This window comes from Sarcophilus harrisii, chromosome 2 (genome assembly GCF_902635505.1).
Source record: "Sarcophilus harrisii chromosome 2, mSarHar1.11, whole genome shotgun sequence".
NCBI classification, from domain to species: Eukaryota; Metazoa; Chordata; class Mammalia; order Dasyuromorphia; family Dasyuridae; genus Sarcophilus; species Sarcophilus harrisii.
This window is the reverse complement of record NC_045427.1, coordinates 589,839,316-589,861,623: the sequence shown is the minus strand read 5'-3', so window position 1 is coordinate 589,861,623 and position 22,308 is coordinate 589,839,316. Positions and strand designations below refer to the sequence as shown.

General features: G+C 38.6%; 1 protein-coding gene across 1 annotated transcript in view; it reads left to right on the top strand.

Moving 5' to 3' along the window:
* Positions 1-22,308, top strand: part of TLL2 (tolloid like 2) — a 156,209-nt gene that overhangs the window by 82,157 nt on the left and 51,744 nt on the right. Inside the window, exons 6-9 of the mRNA XM_031956177.1 lie at positions 484-662; positions 2,084-2,189; positions 15,932-16,056; positions 18,713-18,828. Coding sequence (XP_031812037.1) covers positions 484-662; positions 2,084-2,189; positions 15,932-16,056; positions 18,713-18,828 — 526 coding nt within the window. The remainder of the gene's footprint in view (positions 1-483; positions 663-2,083; positions 2,190-15,931; positions 16,057-18,712; positions 18,829-22,308) is intronic.

The window sequence follows — 22,308 nt, the reverse complement described above, 5'->3', positions numbered from 1 at the left end:
TAAATGTCACAGATACTACTAGAAGATTCTCAAGTTGAAAGAGCAGCTTATGAATAAAGGATATATATATATGTGTGTTTATATGTATATATACTATAATGTATACTCATATGGATTATGTGCATGTGTTCATATGTAAAATAATGTATATAAAATAATATATATTTGTAAAATATGTCTATATATTCCCTATAGACAGAAAGTGACATTTCCTTATTGTTTTTGTCAATTATTGGTTGAATTCTGATATGCCTAATGTTGCTTTTGGTTGTTGCAGCTGGATGAAAGGGCTGACTGAAGGGTGTTGTCCCATTAGGAAAAACAATGGGATGAGGAAGGTGGTGATTCCTTATTCCAGAAGGGGATCGGTTTGCCTCCCCTTTCACCACTGTCTTCTCTATTCTCAATCTCTATGTACTCTCTAGGACTTGCACCCTTCTTTTCTTCTCCATGACCTGGATTTATGTGTCCTCATTGTTTCAGGTGTTGTTCCTACGTCGGGCGCCGAGGTGGAGGCCCCCAGGCCATATCTATTGGAAAGAACTGTGATAAGTTTGGTATCGTAGCTCATGAACTTGGCCATGTAGTGGGGTTCTGGCATGAACATACTCGGCCTGACCGAGACCAGCATGTAACTATAATCAGAGAAAATATCCAGCAAGGTAAGGAAACCTTGCTTTCAAACTCTATCTGTTAAGTAGGAAATGCCTGTGTTAATCAAGAAAATTAAATGGGGAGATTTAACAAAGCCAGGAGGAATTCACCCTAATTCTGGAGATCATTGATTGTAGAAATGGTGAGACATGCAGTGGGAGAGAAAGGCAGAGACAGAGAGAGAGAAATACTTTTCTCTTTACCTCCAAAATCCTCATGGGCCTTGAGGACACTCATCCAGTGGCCCTTTCCAGAAGTTATGTCCCAATTGTGTAAGTTGTAACTAAAGAGAAGATGATTTTCACTCTTTTAAGGGACAATGAATTTGCCTAAACAAACATCCTCCCCCAGATTCCCAGTTGTCAAGACGATGGATTTGTATTTCATTACTAGTTATATTTCAAAGTTTGGACCTCATCCAAGAGATCTGTTTGTATAATGACCCTATTTCTGGTTTGGACAGTATATCTTTAAGAATCTGACATGTATGTAAATCACTTTTTTTTTTTCTGAATTCAGACTTGTGATTTCTTCACATAGAGATCTCTAGACGAGGAAATTCATTCAAACTATGCCGATTAGTAATTTATCTTCAAGTTATGGTTTTAGATGTCCCCAGGGCAATGAGAGATAAAATTACTGGTCCAGAGTCACACAGTCTAATATGTGTTGCAGGCTATGTTTAATCCAGGTTATTCTGACTCCAAGACTGTCCAGTACTCACTACACTGAACTGCCTTTTAGCTAAAACACCTTTATATGCAATTGTAGTCTATAAAGTAGGAACAGATTAAGTGTTTGCAAGACGGCTTTATCTGAATGGCCAAGATAGAGAAGCTTATACATCTAAGTAATGGAGAAATATATCAGTTCAGCTTGTTTTTTTTCCTATGGGAAATGTTTTTTTGAATATATGATGGTTAAAGGAATATAAATAATATATGTTGAATATGACAGTATATATATGTATATATTGAACATAATCTATGATGGCACTATTTCTATGAAAAAAGCTTCTGTTCAATAAATTTGCAACTCTCCAGGAATTAGATTTATCCTTTCATGGATTTTTCTCTTGCTCTTCCATTTATATGATTGATGTCTTTTTCTTTATATGCTATTCAGGCCAAGCTGATTAAACCCAATCAGTCTCATCATTTTTCAGCTGAAGAATTTGGAGTGATCTTGAGAGAGGAGCAAGATGGAAGAATCTATGCTTTTCTTTCCAGTTTAAAATCTCAGATTTATTTAAATACACACACACACACACACACACACACACACACACACACACAACTTGGGTATATGGTATGGACTTAACGTGAACCAGGAAGATAATTTTTCTGCCCAATTTTCTCCCCACCTCTGACCCTCCTTAATGACATTTTTGCTTTACCCATGGACCTTAACAGTGTGTGTTGTGTCTCAGGTCAGGAATACAACTTCCTAAAAATGGAAGCTGGGGAAGTGAATTCGCTGGGAGAGACGTACGACTTTGACAGTATCATGCACTATGCCCGGAACACGTTCTCAAGGTTGGAAGCTAAGGTTCTGACTGCTCAATTCTTTATTGCGCCTCTGGCAGGCTGGGTTAGGATTCTTAGTGATTTCCCAAGGGGGGTGGGTATCAGAGAGTACAGGTGCCTCTGTCCTTGATGCTCAGCACCCTCCGGCTCGCAGTGAAATATAATCTAATCAGGAGCCTGCTAATAAGATTTAACCCCATTGTGAAAGCCACTGTTCCATCATCGCCTAATGTCACAACTAGCAAACCGGAAAATGAAAATTATCAAGAGCTTCTGTTTAAAATTCCCAATGAGTGAGTGGGGGGTAGGGGAAGAAGCCTTTGAAGGAGTGTCCTTGATTTTAACCAGGGCAGCAGTTAACCGCCCTGCTGAAGAAATTGTTTGTTTCAGAATTGAAAGAATTTCAGAGCCAGTTAGGAGGGACCTTCAAGGCCATAGGATCAAAGATTTAAAGCACCTTAGAGGTCATCTAGAGCCTCTCCATTTTATGGATGAAGAGACAGAAGCTCAGAGAAAGATGAAATGATTGGCTCTACATCCCCTGGCTAAGAAGTGCCAGGGCTAGGAACTGAATCCAGACCCTCTGACTCTTTTCTGTAGCAAATATATCCATCTAGTTCATAGTCCTCGTTTTACAGATGATAAGACTGAGGCTTAGAAAAATAACATGACTTGGCCAAGATCACATAGTAACAGAACTGGGACTAGAACCCACATTTCATTGACTCGCTTTTAGCTACAAGGCTTTCCTGGCCCTCAGATATATCAGAACTTCTTATGTCTTTGCTAAGGGCCTGAAGGAACCAAAAGAAGAAAGTCATCCTTCTCTTATACCCTCTTTTCAATTTCTATCTTTTCTTGGAATTTATATAAGAGGAACAATACTTGAAAAATTGCCTTATGTCCCACATCCTCCATTAGAATGTAAGATCCTGTACATGTATTTGGAAAAATAAAATAGTATTTTAAAAAAGAATGTATGTAAGGATCTTGCCAGTAGGGATTGTTTCTTTATAATTGCATCCTAGCACAGAGCAGTTCTTGATAAATGTCTGCTAGTTGATTGATTCTGCTAGGCAGGGGTATTGAGGTGGTGATGCTGGGCAATAGTGAGTGGAATATAACAGGGAATTACTATAGTACAAGGTAGACAGCGAGAAGTGCTTCAGAAAGATTTAGATAAGGTGCTATTTTAAAAAACAGTTTGAGTAGGAAAGCATAACTTTTAGTAGGCTTGGGAGAGGCATTAGGGAGAGCTCCAAACTCTCCCATTAATATTATTAAAAAATGGACGATTTCAACAACTTTTTAAAAGCAATAAATGAAATGAGCAGAAGCAGGGGAACAATTTATATGAGGATGATGATTCAACACTTTTGAAAGCTCTAAGAACTGTGACCAATACAATGACTTTTCATCATCCCAGAAGACAGACAATACAATAGACTATCCCCTTTCTAACTGAGAAGTGATAGGTGTAAGGTGCAGAAATACATACAAATATGTAGTTGTTCTGTCATTTTTAGTCATGTCTGACTCTTGATTGTTTGCCATTTCCTTCTCTGGATCATTTTACACATAAAGAAACTGAAAGTCATCTTGTCTAGCTCCCTCATTTTTACTGATGAGGAAACAGAGACCCAGTAATTTGCTTAAGCTCATAAAGATAGTCAAGTGCCTGAGGTGGACCTTGTGTGTATAGGAGAGCTGGGGATCTATGGTTAAATGACTTGTCCAGGATCACACAGCTAGGAAGTATCTGAAATTAGATTTGAACTCAGGAAGATGAGAATTCCTGAGTCTAGGCTTAGCATTATCCACTTTGCCCCTAACTAATCTCTTATATAGTATATAAGTGTAAATATATGTACATATATGTATGTATATATATTTATATACACATGTATATATGTATATATATACATACATACATGTCTATCTAGACATATGTTTTTGCATACATCCAATGAGGAGTTTTGACTTGCTTAATTGTGCATATTTTCTATAAATAATGTAAAAAATTTTTTTTCTTCCCAATGGATGGGAAGTAGAAGAGGAAATAGATTTCTGTTAATTAAAAAGCAATTAAAATAGGCATATATGGTGTCACAGATGTAGAATATTGTTTATCCTTTTGAGTGAGATCACTATATTATTAATTTTGCTTAAATTGTTTTACTTTATTCCAAAGGACCTCTCATGGAGTGGGAGCAAATGTACATTTGCTCTGTAAATGTTAGTGATGTAAAAACAAAACATATCAAAAAATTTTTTCTTTTAAATGAAAGTAGCCTTGGGCCTCAGTTTTTTTTTCTTTTACAAAATGAAAGTTGCATCAAACGATTTCTAAAATTTTTTCCAGCTCTGTGAGTCAGTTCTCTGTGAAGCAGAGACAATGAGAGTTTTAAGTTCCATGGGGAGACTGAAGCTTGGGGGCCAGTATAAAGATCTCACATGCTTGATTTCCAGGCCGGTTTGCCTCTGGGCTGCAGGGTCAGACAGGCTGTGTTTAGTACTGGGGACTGAAATGACCCATGAATTTTGGAAATAATACAGGAGGCAGGCTCCTTATTGGATCTGGCTCATCACATCTGATCCCAATTTAGAGTTCGGAATCAACAAGCCGAAAGTTGCCGTCAGCATGGGATGAGTTCACCACCAAGGGAGAACCATAAAAGTTGGGCTTGGAAGGGGACCTCAGAGATCAATTAGTCCACCACTGCCCCTTTTGCAGATAAAGAAACTGAGACACAGAGACATGAAGTGACTGACTCACGATCAAGTGGAGGCTTAGTAGCAGAGCTGGGGTGTAGGCCCAGGTATTCTGTCTTGGAGTCCAGGACATTTAAAATTACACAATTGCTCCTTGGGCGTTACAGGGAATTACTGCTCTGACCCCCTGTGAAATGGTAGTTATTAGAATAGGCATGGGGAGAAATGGAATTCAAGTATGCAATAGATTTCATTTAGTATGAAAGCCCTGGGATACAGTGTGATTGTATTCTGTGATGAGCAAATGTTGAATAGATCCTTGGAACTGAAGTACCTTCTGAGTGCCTCAAATCAAGGCTAAAGCAAAGTGGCGGGTCTCTTCTCAAGAGTTCCCTGCCCCTTTCAGGCTTCTGCAGGCTTTCAGAAAATGTACCCAGCAGTTGAGCACATCTGAAAGGGACCTCCAAGGCCATCTTGTCTAGTTCCCTCATTTTACTGATGAGGAAACAGAGAGCCAATAATTTGCTTAAGCTCATAAAGATAGTAAAGTGCCTGAGGTGGACCTTGTGTGTATAGGAGAGATGGAGATCTATGGTGGAAAAATACAAGTCTTGCAATTAGAAGGTCGGAGTTCATATCTGAGCTTCTCATTAACTGAGTGAGAGTGAAAGTCAGTGTGACAGAATAAAAAGAATAATGAATTTGGAGTCAATTTTGACTCCAAATGAATGATAAATCTCTTTTTTTTTTAGTCCCAGCAGATTATAAAGGCCCTTTGTTAATAAGGTGTTGACATTTAGTATATATGAACTTAGGTAAGATAGTCTTTGAGAGTGCAAGATGAGGGAATCAAAACTCTTAAGATCCTTTCAATCTAGGATCACTAAATCACTAAATCTAGGATCACTAAATCTAAATCTGGGACCACTAAATCACCAAATCTAAACCTAGGATCAATCTAAATTTAGGACCACTAAATCTAAATTCAGGATCAGTAAATCACTAAGCCTCCTTGGCTTTGTTACCTCATTCCTAAAATGGGCATTTCTTTAACATGCACCTTATCTGTAAAATGGGAATAATAATTTTTTTAAATATATGCTTCATAGAGTTGCGAAGACTTAGGGAAACTATACAGATGTTGGCTAATCTTTGTGGATCTTATTATGCTATACATACTTATATATATATTTTTATACACTCCTATTATCTCATTCTTTGCATATATAGTGCCTAGAATCTATCTGGCACATAGCTGGGGCTTCATAAATGCTTGTCCACTATCCGATTATGTAAAAGAAGGGACCCTGGGTTCCTAAAAAAACTATCCCAGCAGAGGGCAAAGCCTAAGCTTAGTCATGTCCTGCCAGACTAAAAAGCCTTCCAGCAGAGGCCCAAGAATGGACAGTGTGTCTGCCCTCCGAAGACCAGCCTCCTTCTACTCAGAGACTCCCCGTTCCAAGCTCTGACATCAGGTGATGAATTTTTTTGGCCCCAGCAGCTTATGAACCCATCTGTTAAAGCACTGAACTGTGGTGTTCTGCATCAGTGGAGGGAGTACCTCTGTGATGAAACCATGGAGCCTTGGAATATTGAACAGATATTTCAGTTTGATTTTTAGCACCTTCAGCAGCTTTGCTAGATGGGTTTTAAATGACCTTGTTTAGTGGTACTCCTACTACATTTCATAATTAGGGTGTTTGTACCACTGAAGGCTCTTCCTTTATATTTAGCAAAAATGTCTCTGACTTTATCCCATGCTATAGCCCTGGTGATACACACATTGTATGATTAGAGCCTCTTGTAACCCCTTGAGAACAGGATTTTTTCCAGTCAGGAAGGACCTTTGGGGTACCTTTGGGGACTTGAAATGAGGAGACAGTTCTCTGCCATAAAGATTCTTTTAGAGAACTCCAATTCGAGTATTTATTTCTTGAGGCGCCTGCCAAACTTTTTGTGAGTTTAACAATGTAAAAGGAAAGGATTGTCAGACACACAAAGAACAGTAAATTATGACACTAATTTACTCTGGAGATACCTTGAATTATGCTTGTCAGGACCCAGAGCTGTTCAGATTGCTCAGAAAGTGATGAGAGGATTTTCCCCTATATCAGCCATATATGGCTGACGAGACCTGTGCCATTCTTACACTCAAAATCTCAAATTGTGAATTAGTAAACATATATTAAGCATTTGTTTTGTGCCAAGCTCTGTGCTAAGGGGTGAGGATTTAAAAAAAAGGCATATTTCACTGTTATAACCTTTGAAAAGCCAAAGTTGATTAACTTTATGGCACAATGGGGCATTAGAGAATTTTAGTAAAGGACAGATCCAAAAACTCATTAAAATGAGGGCCATAATTGGAAAAATTTAAAGGGCCTGCTCCAAGGGCCCAGAGCCTAATAGGGAAGACAACATTCCAGCAATTATGTACAAACAAGCTACCTATGATAATCAACAGAGAGAAGGTGCTAGAATTGGGAAGAAATAGAAAAGGCTTCCTGTAGGAGGTGGGATTTTAGCTGGGACCTGAAGGAAATCAGAAATTGTCTTTAGTCAATCTTTCAGTGGATATCTATTGAAACTAAAGCACTGTGCTGTGGATTGAGGGATTTTGTAATGCTATAGAAAGCCTTCTTGGTTGGTTATATATTGCACTAGAAGGCTTCGGAGGTTTAAAGATCATTTTTGTCCCCACAGGGCTTATGGAGATGGAGATGAAAGGGAGGAGATAAGATAGATATAGTCACAGTAAATATAAATGTTGAAGGAATGGTGGAAAGCAGGGAGGTGACACAGTGGTCAGGATTGTACTTTGGGTCAGAAAGACCTGAATTTGAATTCCGCCACACACATTAATTGTGTGCTCCTGAGCAAGTCATTCTTTGTGCCTCAGTTTCCTTTTCTATAAAAATGGGGATAATAATAGCATCTAATTCACAGGGAATTGTGAGAACCAAATAAGATGACATGTAAAACTCTTTGTAAACCTAGCACTGTATATATATTTTTTTATTAAGTCTAGTAATAGTAGCAAAAACAAATAATGTAAGATCCTTCAGAATAGAGACTGTTTCATTTTTGTCTTTGTATGACCAGGAATCAGCACAGTGTCTGGAAGAGATTAGTTACTTAATAAATATTTCTTGATTTATTGATTGTCATAGCAACTCATAGGAAATCACTTTTAATTGAAGAAGCCAGAGGAAACTCTTTGAAGGAGATGGGACTTTGAATCATAGAATCTCAGCAACTAACTGGTAGAATAGTCATGAAAATCTGAGTTCAAATCTAGCCTCAGATAGCTTTTTGGATGACTAGGCAAGTCACTTGGACATGCTCAGTCTTAGTTCCCTCAGCTGTAAAATGTGTAGCAGCACCAACCTTTTGGGGTTGTTGTGGGATAATATAGGTGAAGCTCTTTGCAAAATACTATGTGAATGGCTGTTATCATTATCATTATAAAATTTTAGATTTAAAAGGGACATTAAGAGATTTTCCGATTTAGCACAGTGAGTTGTCTTTGGCCATGTGAGTTCAAGCCATCACCCTTCCATATATATATAGACTATGGTCTTTTATACATAGTATAAAGTAGTTTTCATATATATATATATATATATATATATATATATATATATATATATATACACTTTTACTTTATACTATGTATAAAGTACTTTGTATACTATGTATAAAAGACCATAGTCCTGGGCACTGGAAGTGGAGAGGGATACAAGGATCAAGATGATATTTTTTGCTCAAAGATGTTTACCATGTGGTAGAGAAATCACAAGTATCCACCCAAAAACTTTACTGCACAAAATATGATGTAACAATTGTTTCAAGAGATATGAGACAACTACAGTAGAAATTCGAGGAAAGGAGACTCCAGATTTTTTTTGAGGGAAGGGTGGTGCTGGTAGGAACTTGGCATTTAAGGAAAGGTTTGATGGGGTCTGAGGAACTTTGAAATTTTCCAATTATGGCCCTCATTTAATGAGTTTTTGGTTCTGCCCTTTACTAAAATCCTCTAATGCCCCATTGTGGCATAAAGTTAATCAACCCTGGCTTTGCAAAGGTTATATCAGTGAAATGCAAACTCTCACTGGTTCTAGGAGCTAGAGAAGTCTCATGTAGGAGACTGAGGAATAATAATACTAGCCAGCATTTTTATATTCCTTTAAGGTATGTGTAACCCTTTATGTTTATTATCTTAGCTGATTCTGTCATCAGTTTCTTATCTGAAGACCAGCCTCGCCAAGTTACCAGACATAGCCACTGAATTTTTTTCAGTCACAGCAACTCATGAAGACTATCTACTTGAGACATAGAGGAAGAACAGTCTTTGTTAGAGAAGGGAATACCAAGCTGATTCAGCTGTGGTTTCTTTCAATATGGGGCTTTCAGTTTTGTCCAGTTGCAGTCCAGACCTCCTGAATTTAGTCTTTTTTTTAGATGTTTATTTGTTTTTTTTTTAATAACTTTTTATTGACAGAGCCTATGCCAGGGTAATTTTTTACAACATTTTCCCTTGCACTCACTTCTGTTCCAATTTTTCCCCTCCCACCCTCCATCCCTTCCCCCAGATGGCAAGCAGTCCTATACATGTTAAATAGGTTACAGTAGATCTTAGATACAATATATGTTTGCAGAACTGAACAGTTCTCTTGTTGCTCAGGGAGAATTGGATTTAGAAGGTATAAATAACCCGGGAAGAAGAACAAAAATGCAAGCAGTTTACATTCATTTCCTAGTGTTCTTTCTTTGGGTGTTGCTGCTTCTGTCCATCCTTCTCAATTTAGTCTTCTTTTCCTGGGTCTGTCCCAGTAGAACTTAGGGTCGATCCCTGAACTGCTGCACTTTAACCAATTCAACAATAAAATAGGTGGTTGTCTATCACATCCAACCCTTTGTGCCCCATTGGGAGTTTTTTTTTGGGAAAGTGGTCGGCCATTATCTTCTCCAGTGGATCTATTTCATCGGGCAACCCGAGATAAGGTGACTTGCCCAGGATGGTACAGTTAGGAAGTGTATAAGGCTCCAGCTCTCACCGACTCCGATCTCAGCCCTCTGTCCACTGAACCACCAGTTGTCTCAATAAAACAGGACTTGCTCTTTTCCTTGCCTGCCTTAGTGTTGCTCTGTGGAGACTCCAGGGCTTCTGAGTGGTTAGCATTGTAGGGGTGGACTTCTACATGAAACAACAAAACATAAGGAGAAATAGAAAGAAAGGAAGGGGCTAGGTTGTGAACCAATTTGAGAATTTTATATTTGCTCCTAATAGGAGGGAGGGATCTCGGTAGTAGGAAGGGACCTCAGAAGCCTTCTAGTGCAATCTATTTTATAATATTACAGGCAAAGAGCATTTATTCTCCATTTGAAAACCTACAGTGAGAGTAAATCCCCAAAGTGTCCTACTCTACTGCCCATCCCAGGGCATTTATCATTGCTAGAAAGTTTCCCTTAACATCGAGCCCACATTTCCTTCTCTGCAACTTTCACCTATTATTCTTTGGACCAAACAATAAATCTAGCACCTTTTCCACGTGATGATCCTTCCTAGGCTGGAAAATGGCTGGAATCCTGTTTCTTTGCCCTTTCTACTCCAGACTCTCAAGTTTTCTCTTCTACATCCCCAGTTTCTATGTGGAATGGTCCCCAGTCCCCTCACCATCTTGATTTTCCTCATCTGGTTGTCTTCCAGAAAATGACCTCGGGAATTGAACATGTTAATTCCAGCATGGTCTGATTGATGGAATTTGCAGTGTGGTTTAATGGGACTGTGCTCATTCAGATTATTATACTTCTCAACACTAGCTACAAGACTATTAGCATAGTGTAATATGAGATATAGTGAATTGAGAACTGGTTTTAGAATCAGGAAGACCCAGAATTCCTTTCTGACCCTCAGACACCTGGCAAGTCACATACTCTCTTAGAATTCTAGGTGATTCTCTGTGTCTATTAACAATCAGTCAATCAGTATTTATTATAGTGCTAAGCTCTTTGTGCCCAGCGCAAGGCATATAAGAGCAAAGAATGAAAAATTATTTCCAACAAAGAGCTTACATTCCACTGGGGAAATAACAAATACATTCAATATATAAATTTGTATAAAATAAATACAAATTGAACAAATACAAAAATATGTATAAAATAGGTAAATATGAAGTAGTTTGAGAAAGAGGCTATCAACTATTTCTAGCATGTGTGAAGGCATGGAGTTAAAAGGCAGAGCTTCATGTGTGTGAGGAACAGAAAGAAGGCTTATTTGTCTGGATCATGAGAGTGCAGGAGACTGGGAGGTCAAATATGTACTGAAAGAAAATTTCTTTTGGCATTAGTGGTAGCCTGGAGTGATAAGAGATTTGAGACTTGAGGCAGGGAGATTACATAGGAGACTTGCAATAATCTAGGTGAGAGGTGATGATTATGTCAACTAGAGTGGAGTTGTGTGAATGGAGAGAAGGAGTAAGATATGAGATGAAATATATTGTAAAGATAGAAATGGTAATTGATTATATATAATGCAATCAAGATTGTGAACTTGGGAGACTGGAAAAATGGTGGTATCTTCAATAAATATAGTGAAGTTTAGAAGATAATATATGTTAATAAATAATAATATAAATGATTTAATAATAATGAGATTATAATAGGTTAAGTTTTGGGCCTATTGAGTTTGAGATGTCTCTGAGCTATCAAATCTGAAATGTTTATTAGGCAATTGGTGATGAAGGTCTAAAACTCAGGGAAGAACTCAGAAATATGTCTGAGAGTCATAGTTAAAATCATGGGAGCTGATGAAAACTGCCACAACAATGAATATAGAGAGAGAAAAGGAAAGAATCTAGGACAGGAAACAACTACACTTAGGATCAGTGATACATAATAAACCAGCAAGGAGGCTGAAAAGGAACAGTCATACAGGTAGAAGGAGAGCTGGAGAAAAATATCACAAAATCCAAGGGAGAGAGTATCCAGGAGAAGAGTGTGGTTAGTAATATGCAGTATAGCTGATAGTTCAGGAAAAATGAGGACTGAGAAAAGACCATCAGATTTGACAATTAAAGTATTGCTGGTAACTTTGGAAAGAGCATTTCAATTGAGTGATAAGATCATAAGACAGATCACAAAGGGTTGAGAAATATGTAAGAGGACAATTAGTAGAGACAGTGAATCTGAACTCTTTTTCCCAAGGAGTTTCACTGAGAAAAGTGGGAGAGTTGTTGGATAACAACTTGAAGGGGTGGTAGGGCCTTTTAAAGACTTTTTAAGGAAGGGAAAACTTGAGCATATGTGAAGGCAATTGGTAAAAAAACAAAACAAAACAAAAAACAAAAAAACATAGATTGGAAGAGATGAAGATATGAAGGGGGGCAGGGAATGATTAAGGATGTATTCTACTGGACAGTATCCTAGGGAATAATAGGATCAAGTCCACAAGTGGAGAAATTGACCTTGGTGAGAAAAGTCATTTTTTTTTTTTAAATTATAAACTGGGGAAAAGAGGGTGAGAATGAGCAAGAATGTTAGAGGGTCTGAAGATAAAAAGAATGGGAAAAGAAGTTGCTCACATCAAATAACTTCACTTTTCACACTAATGTAAGTGACAAAATGATCAACTGAAAAGATATTGAACTGGGCTAATATGGGAGGCTTGAGAGATTTGGAATAGTCTCTGTGGAGAGGAAGATAAGAAATCAATTAGGGGAAAACAAAGACTGCCTTGCTATAGTGAGGGACCAGTTTAGGTTAGATAGTGTGAATTTATAATTATCCAATGAACATAACTGAGAATTCCTTTGGTAACTGGTAAAATTCCTTTGGTTCATTGGCTGGTGAGTACTAAAATATGCTAAAAATAATTAAGGGCTGAAGTTTGGTGGGAGATGGGTAAACTGGGATAGGACAAAGGGGCAAGAGATTCAAGAACAAGGCTCAGTATAGAGGTAGAGTGGCCAAAAATTAGGTTGAGATTGGAGAGAAAGAAGAGTACAATCAATGTATGAGTAAGCATTTAAGCGGTGGAGAAATTGAAGATCTCTGATGGTAAAGGAAAGGATTAGAAGGAGTGTGCATTTTCACACACACCATATTTAGCTGTACCTCCCACATTCTTTTCATTGTGAAATCAATTTTTTGAACTTTACATTAATTGCCATTGAATTTAATCTTAAGTGATTTGCTCCATTGCTCTAGAATGATGGTATTTGGGAGGGAAGGAGAAAGGGAGAATGCTAACTCTGTTAGCTAATATATTAGCTATATTTCTCCTCTCAAATTCATATCACTTTCATGTCTGTCAAGTATGCCATCTTTATCCAAGTCAGAAATGATGAATAGTATAGGATTAAGGACAGATTCTTAGAGTACTAATAGCTATCATAATAATAATATAGTATTTATATTTAGTGCTTTTACATAATACAGTTATATAGTGCTGCAGCATTTGCAAAGCACTTTAAAAATATCTCATTTTATCCTCACAACCACTCTGAGAGGTAATTATCTCTATTTTATAAGTAAAGAAATAGATAGTTTTAGTGGCTTGTCTAGGATCACATAGCTAATATCTGGGGCCAAATTTGAACTCAGGTGTTCTCTATCCAATGCATCACCTGGCTATCTGGATATTGCCCTCCAAGCTGACATATATCCTTCAATGACGACTCTTTCTAACTATATAATTATTGTGCTATTATTGACTAGCATTTATCTCTTAATCTTGCCTCAAGAATAGTATAAGAGATTTCATCAAATGCCATTGGTTTAGAGATTGATGTCTGGAACCACACAAATAAGTTCTGTGCTTCTTCCACTGACAGGCTTTGAAATATCTGAAGTGTTCTCCCCTGCCCCAGGATGAACATCTCCAAATTAATTTAACTATTCCTTATATGCCATGTTTTTTGAGCTCCTCATCATCCTGTTCTCCCTTCTCTGCACATACTCAATTTGGCTAATATCTTTACTAAACCACAACAGCAGGAACTGAATACAATATCAGATGTGGTCTGACTAGATAGATAATAGTTGGACTGTTTCTCCCTCGTTAGAGATATTCTGTTCCTTTTAATGCAGTCTTAAGTTTAGATAGGCTTTTTTTTTTTTGCAACACAGTTGACTTATTTTGAATTCTTGGTCCACTAAGATCCCCAGAACTTTTTCATGTGAACTTTTGTTTAACCTCTCTTTCCTCACCTTGTTTTTGTGTAGTTGATTTTTAAGACCCAATATTCACTTCCTCTTCTTTCTCATGAGAATATTATGATCACCGTTCTCTGTCTAAACATATACAAATCATAGCTCTAAAATTATATAATTGATTTCTCCAAATCCTGTTATTTAATAACTAACATTTATATGGCATCTTTTTTTTCTTTCAAAAAGTAGATTGTTATTTAACTAAAGTGGAAATATGTTTTGCATGATTTCATGTGTATAATGGGTATCACATTTCTTGCCTTTTCAACAGATGGGGGAGGGAACAGAAGGAAGAAGAGAATTTGGAAGTGAAAAAAATGGGAAAAAGTAGATTGTTATTGATATAATTCTTCTTGTATTTCTCCTCTCTCCCCTTCCTCTTTTAAAACAAATATATTTTTAAAAGAATTAAGAAGACCCATGTAGCATTTTGAAAATTTTTTAAATGTATATTGCTAATAATAAACTGCAAGTCTAAATAATGTATATAAGCTGTTTTCTCACTGGAAAGGGTTTTTCCCACTACCAAATGCTTTGCAAACCTTAAAATGTTACACGCGTTTCTATCATCATCACCATCATTATTTGATCTCCCTTATCACATACAACTAGATTCATGGTACTATTAGGTGAATTTAAACTCATACTTTTGAATCCCCCCCATGATGCTCCTCATTATACAAGAAAAAGCCAAGTGATACATTAATTCAGATCAAAAGACATTTAATTAATTATATTATCAAGGAAAAATCCCCTGTAACATAAGGGCACCTTCATTCACATATTCCTGGCCAGCAATGAGAGAGAGCACATTCTCCAAATACTCATGCTCCTAGGCCTGTCTTGTGGCCTTTATGTCTCTTATGGCTCTGCCTAAGCTTCTGGTGGTCCCTTGGAAGTGACACAGGGCTGGGAGCAGAGGACCTAATTTCTTGAACTTACTACCTTTGTGATCTTGGGGTATCCTTATTCATTTATCCCTCCTGGGCTTCAGTTCTCTCATCTGTAAATGAGGGGGCTGTGCTAGATGGTCTTGAAGGTCCCTTCGGGGTTTAGAACTAGAGTTCTATTTATGATCTTGTAAATCTGCTCTGTTTTACGGTATGATCTTCCTTAGTGATGGTTTTTCTGACAAACAATGGGTGTGAACTCTGAGTTTCATATATAATGGGAAGCTGTTTTGGGATAAGGATGTAGAAGTGGGTTAGAACAGCCAGCGGGTCCCCATCATTAGTGAGACTGTTTACCCTCCTGAGCACAGAGGGTGAGGCTGGAGCAGTTTCATTGTCAGTCCTTCACATCCTGGGGAACGGAGATGCACTCGGGTGATTGTGGGTAACATTCCCCGGAGCACGAACATCCCGTGTCTTCTGTGTCTGTCAGCCCATGGATGAACGTTTCTGCAGGGTCTGCCGGGACAGTCCCCATGCTACTCCTGATGTCTCTGAGTGACTTGGTGCGCTGGGGCACAAAGTCCATAAAACACCACTCTTAAGCCTTTAATGAATCACTCAAATACTCAGTTTACATCAATATAGAGGCACTTAGACCATCAGGCCTGCAGAAGATTTGACAAACTTGGCAGGGATGTTTTCCCACTGGAAAATGAGCTGGCAGCTGATAAACTGGAATGTTAAAGCAGAAGCACATGGGTGAATGAAACCTCTTTAGTCATGGGGGGGGGGGAGGGAGGAGCTCCTCAGGGAGCCTCTAGGGTGGGTAGGAATGTTGATGGGATTACAGGGAAGGGAAGGGGGACTGGAACTCTGAGCTCAGATGACTTCATGGACTTGCTTTAAATATATATTTTTAAATTTTCTTCCCTATAGAGGAGTTTTCCTTGACACAATCCTCCCCCGCCGAGATGACAACGGTATTCGACCAACCATTGGCCAACGAGTTCGGCTCAGCCAGGGAGACATAGCCCAAGCCAGGAAACTGTACAAGTGCCCAGGTAATCGCACTGGTTTCCAGTGATTCCCATTCATTCTACCCAGCTGGGGATGTATCAAAGCTCCTTATCTGTTTGGAACCATTTCCCATTGGTGAAACAACTTGAAAATCCTGGAGAGAGCACCAGGATGCTGCAAGTCCATGGCTTTGTAGCAACTCAGCTTCTCTCTGATGGTTTCGGATCTCCTAGAATCTTTACACTGCTTGCTTTTGCTTCCATTTATCATTTCAAAAGGCACATGTGAGATGCTACCGAGGTTCCATGTACTAACACGGATAATACCTGATATTTTGGTGCTGTTAGCTTGCACGTGTCTAGGTTATATCCTTTGAAAGATGAATTTGGACCCCTAGGTTTTTTGAGGGATGAGTGCGCCCTATTACCTTTAACCCAACTTGATGGAGGCCCTTGAGATTTTTGGGAAAACCTTGGCTTTCCAAGGAGTGAGAGTAGGTTGTGGTAGGAAGTATTTGTAAGTGGGAGGAGGCTCTGCTGGCTGATGGGAGAACAAGGGCAGGGAAGAAGCCCAGAGCAATCTGGGGCTTGTCCCATTATGAAAAATCCTTGGCAATGCATGAAGCCCAACTGTTAGTCATCTAGGAATGTGTTAGGGTTGAAATGCAGGACATAAATCTCATGTAACCTTGCTCTATTTAAAGGGTAACCCTATCACGATTGCTAGCAAATGCCATGCAGCCACATGGTAATTTATGTGTTCTTGCAGATTACTGGTAATTGCAGTAAAACAACTTCCATTTCACCTTTCCTGGTGTTTGCTGACAGGAGGAATTCTGCCGGTGTCTGGCAGTCCACTGGTAAAATGATATTGATGGCTTGTTCTTCTAGGATTTCCCCAGTCTGATAACTGGGAGGGGTCTGTTTTGCTATCTTAGTAGTCAAAAAATATGGACGACTTACACACAGTAATCACAAGCAAGGAGAGTTAACCATGTTCAATTTGTGTTGAAGGCTGGCGATTTCTGGGTTTCTTAGTGTTTGGGGGTCACCTTAATGGGGAGAGAGGTAAATGGCAATATCTGCTTTCATTACATTCAGAAAGTTGGGAGCGTTTAGCCCTGGCACAAAATTGTTGCCCTATCACTCAGTGACTTTGTGTCATCAAATGACTATGTGCTCCCCAATTCTAGAGACATCCCATTTAGAGTTCCCAGGTACCTACATTCGGGTCATTTTAAAAAAACAAAAAACACAGAGGAACAATGGGCAAAGCCATTGTTATTAGTGTTTACACCCATTAGTGCCCAAGCATGGCGTGTCTGTTGGGAGATTACCAGTTTTACTGTTTTTGGGTGGGCTTATGGCTACCGGATCATTTTCTGGCCATTTTTGTAACATCTTTGCTGAATACCAAAAGGCAGAATAAAAGAATAAGCATGATTATCCCTTCTGCCTGTTGGCTAATTTAGGAGTTGGTAGGAAAAGTACCTGAACTGAAGGGCTAAAATATGAGCTGGACACACCCCATTCACATTGCCCTGGCCAGGGTCATTTTGCAACATCATTAACATGACCAAATCCCACTTGCCATCATATGGGGAAAATAGGGGTGATGACATTCAGCCTTAGCTGCAACTTAAGGATGGCTGTGGAACCAACTTAGCAATGTGTTGTTGTGTGGAGCATTAAATGGGAAGAATTTTGGATCCAGAGAAAGAGGACCTGGGACTTCCCTGTGGCCCATACTTGGTGAGACCCGGCAAGTCATTTAATATCACCGGAGCTCTATTCTCTCACTTGTAAAATCTAAATGCTTGTATTTTTGTGTCTCTGCAAATCATTGTCTGCATTCTCCCTGTTCCTCTTGATCAGAGAGAGCAGAATATTGGACGAAACCATTTTCCTAACTACTAGATCAATTAAATTACATCTCACAGGGTTGTATAATAATAGATCAAATGAGATAACATGTAGAAGGTGCATTATAAATCTTAAAGTGCCATATAAATGCGTATTTTAATTATTAATAAAATGAAGTGCTTTGAGCTCCTTGAAAGAATCACAGAAAATTAACATACTGTAACAACTATAAATTATATGTAATATACATATATCATGTAAGGTCCCAATTAATGGAAATATTGAATCTCCCAAACTGGTCACATCATTCAAGGCATTGCATATTTCCAGTGAGCTGAAACCAGTTACCATTTTTTACTATTTCTGCCTAATTTTATATATGCAATTTCAATAGTAGAGTACAGCCCAGTGGCACAATGGATTGAGTCAATTGAGCCTTGAGTCAGGAAAATTCATCTTCCTGCATTTAAATCTGTCCTCAGACATTTATTAGCTGTGTGACCCTGAGTAAGGCATTTAACTCTGTTTATCTCAGTTTCCTCATCAGCAAAATAGGACTAATGATAACATCTACCTCCCAAAATTGTTGTGAGGATTAAATGAGATATGTTTGAAGCATTTAGTACAGTGCCATATAAATGTTAGCTATTATTATTATTATTATTATCATATATTGTGTTTATATGTGTATGTCTATTCTGATAAGAAATTTGAAATTTTCCCAGATTTATTCACAAATCCTTGTATGTTTATAATGTCAGTTTGTAGGGAGAGCTATGGTAAGTGACCTAGGTAAATTCATATGCTGGAAATCACAGTTGTTATTTTGACTCAACAGCCTGTGGAGAGACACTGCAGGACACAACAGGGAACTTTTCTGCACCTGGTTTCCCAAATGGTTATCCTTCCTATTCCCATTGTGTCTGGAGGATATCTGTCACTCCTGGAGAAAAGGTAGGTGTGGAATTCTCTTGGGAAATAACATTATTATTTGAAGTACGTCTAGATTTGAGGGTCCCTTGAGTCATAATCTGGATTATTTTGAATAAATGTCAAATAGAGCTATCTTCATTTTCAAAAGATTTCTTAAAAAATATTAAACATTTCTTAGGCTCTTAGGGTGGGAGCGAGAAGGGACCTCAGAGGCCATCCCTTCCATCAATTCAATTTTATAGAAGAGGAAACTACGGCTTGCTGAAAGTAACCCAGGCCTTTAAGCTCCCTGCACCAAGCTGCCACTTTTGTAGGAAATGTGCTGGGCTCTGCACCATCAGACATGCTTTCTCCCCTCAGGGAGCTTATAAATGAGTAGATAAAACATTTTCCTCCAGGTAGCCGATGGTGCTTGCTGAAAGCTTTCACACTAATACTGTTTGGAGCATCCAGTGATAGAGTTGGTTCTGTGGGTGGGGTGTGAGCTCGTATCCAGGTCCGTCTAAGATAGAAATGATTGTCATAGAATCACAGGATTGAAAGGAGTATTGCAGCCCCAAGCTCAAAGAAGGGCTGGCTTTCCTATTTCTTCTCCTTGTGGTACTTTTAGCTGCCAAAAAGTAGTGACAGGTAAGTGTGTCCAATACAGTTTGCACAATCATAGGGATAAAATCATGTGTAGTAGAAATAACCACATATATATACAAATGACGTTTATAAATGTGTATGTATATATACTTTTTCAACTCTTAAAGTGCCACATAAATAAATGTTAACTGTTATTGTTGTTATCCCTGCCTGCCAAATTGACTTGATAACAACAAAACAAAATTTAAAGCTCCAGATCTTGACCAAGTTTCAACACTGGTAATACATTAGTGCATAATTCTTCTAATTTTTACAGCTGCTGTTTAATAGATCAGAAAATATAGCAATGGGTATACAAAGAAAATATCATAAGCAGATGTTTAGCAATAACAAACTTGACTAGATAATCTCTAAGTCTCCTTCTGCTCTAAAATGTATGACCATTTTACATCAACTTTGCCATAAGTGTTTGGGATAGAACCGAAAGATGAACTGATCTATCAATCAGTTAACAAGCATTTATTAAGTTCTTATTATGTGCCAGTAACTCTGTTAAGCATTGAAGATACAAAAGCAAAACAGCCTTTTCCTTCAAGGGCTTACATTTTCCAATGGACAATAAAACATGGTATAGCTGAGACGTATCCATAGTAGATGGAAGGTAATCTTAGGGAAAGAGGTTCCTAGGTGATAGAGTGGATAGAGCCCTAGGCCTGAGGTCAGAAAGATTCAACTGGCTAAGTTCAAATCTGACTTCAGGAACTTCCTAGCTGTGTGTCTTAACCCTGCTTGCCTCAGTTTCCTCACACGCAGCTGGAGATGGAAATGGCCAACCCATTCCAATGTCTTTCTCAGGAAAATCCCAGACAGGGTTATGAAGAGTTCAGATATGACTGAAAAGACTTAACAATAAACTGAACAATAACAACAACCTTAGCAGACCAGAAAACCATACAAGGGGGCAGCTGAGCTTCTAAAATGGGTGATTTCACCTTTCATCTCCTTTTCTTCCCATTGGATGTTGGTGGAGGTGCTGATAAAGGAAGATAGGATAGAGGAAGAGCAGTTTGGGATCTAGGGAATCCTCCGTTTACTGAATCAATAGTTTCCCTCTATATTCTCCTTCTGCCAAAGATCTAGATTTAAATTTGTAAAATACCTAACCTCTCTACCCAGTCCTGTGATTTCATCAGTATGTGGATCTCCCAGTATGGAAACTTCCTTTAGTGATACAGATTGGGACCTCTTCAGTAATTAACAGTTAGAGGGGTAGCTGGGGTCTCTGACAGGTTAAGTGACTTGTCCAGGGACACATGTCTGAGGCAAGACTTGAACACACTTCCCTCTGACTCCAAAGCTACGCTCTAACCACCCTATCCATTCTCCATTCTTCTCCTAACAGGGGCCTGATAAATATTTATTAGTGGACTATTTTCTTAGACTGAAAATAGAGACCACAGATACTTATTCAAGAGCTAGTTGTAAGGTTTGAGACTGACTGAGACCCAGGCAACTTCTCTTCCTTTTACACCTCATTAGCGAGGTGAAGAAATGGAAGGAAAAAAAAGTGACGTTAAATGAGTCAGTTCTGCTACTTATTATAAATTCTGGTAAAGGCTGGGAGAGGAGAGTGAAATAATTGGCTTAAATGAGACTTTGGGGAATTTCAATTATCCAGGCTCTCCCTATTCTTCATTAGTAGGCAAATGTGATTAGACTAAAGCTGTGTGGTTCAATCTAAACCCTTAACCACTCACAGGCATGACATATGTGCAAAATATATTTTTGTCTGTACATACACAATACATATATGAACATATAAATATATGTACACACAGAGACCTATCCACATGTATTATATGTGAGTGTTTATGTATATATATACACACACATACCCCCAAACATAGATCTGTATGTAGGCAGTTGGTGAGATGGATAGTTCTGGCTTGGGATCAAGGAGATGGATTTATGTTCCTCCTTTGGCACTTAATCAGTATATGATCCTGGCAAATCTCTTAATCTCTTAATCTGGGCAAATCACTTAACATTTAGATGTCTCAAGGAACTACCTAGGTAGGATTTAAGTACTAAGTCATAGACCTGCTGATACCTGCTTTGGCGGAGGGACTTCCCATATGGGGAATTCCCCTTCCCTCCCCTCTCCTCTCCTTTCCTCTCTCCTCCTCTCTCCCCTCTTCTCTCTTCTTCCCTCTGTTTTGTTTTTGTCACTGTATTCCCAGTACTAAACGCACTTAATTTAGTAAACAATTATCAAAATCAATTAAAAATCTCCAGGGAATGCCAGCTACTGCATTCTTCCTTGGTAACATATTCATTATCCAAATCAATTGTGTTGATTTGTGGCCATTGTTTTTATGGGTATCAGTTTTGTTTTCACAACACAAGTCCAATTAACTCACCTAGAATTGCACTAGGAACTAACTGGGGAAGATCAAGCAAAAAGGAGAGATGGAAAACGGAGTCAGGGCTGGGGTAGGGGACACAACATGCTTATGGCAATGTGGTGTGGAGATAATCTGGCAACAGCATAGTGGCAAAAGCTTGTCTACCAGAGCACGGTCAGCAGGAAAGATTTCCTTTCAGTCCAAAGGAAGAGAAGAAGAGAGAAGAAATAAAGGAAAAGGGGAATGGGGAGGAAAAGGAAGGGAAGATGGGATGCAGAGAAAGGGAAGGAAGGGGATGAGAGAGGAAAGAAGGGGAGGGGAGGCAGATTCAGGTTTGGATTAAAAGTGGATTTTATCCTCAGAGAAGGCAAGATCATCTCTTCAAACTGAGGGCAAAGAATGGAATTGCAGACAGAGAGAAAGGACAGCTTCTAAAACAAGTCTCATAGTTAGCAAGAGAAGACTAAAGGTGTTCCTAGAGAACTTAAGTAGGATTGGATCTAGACCC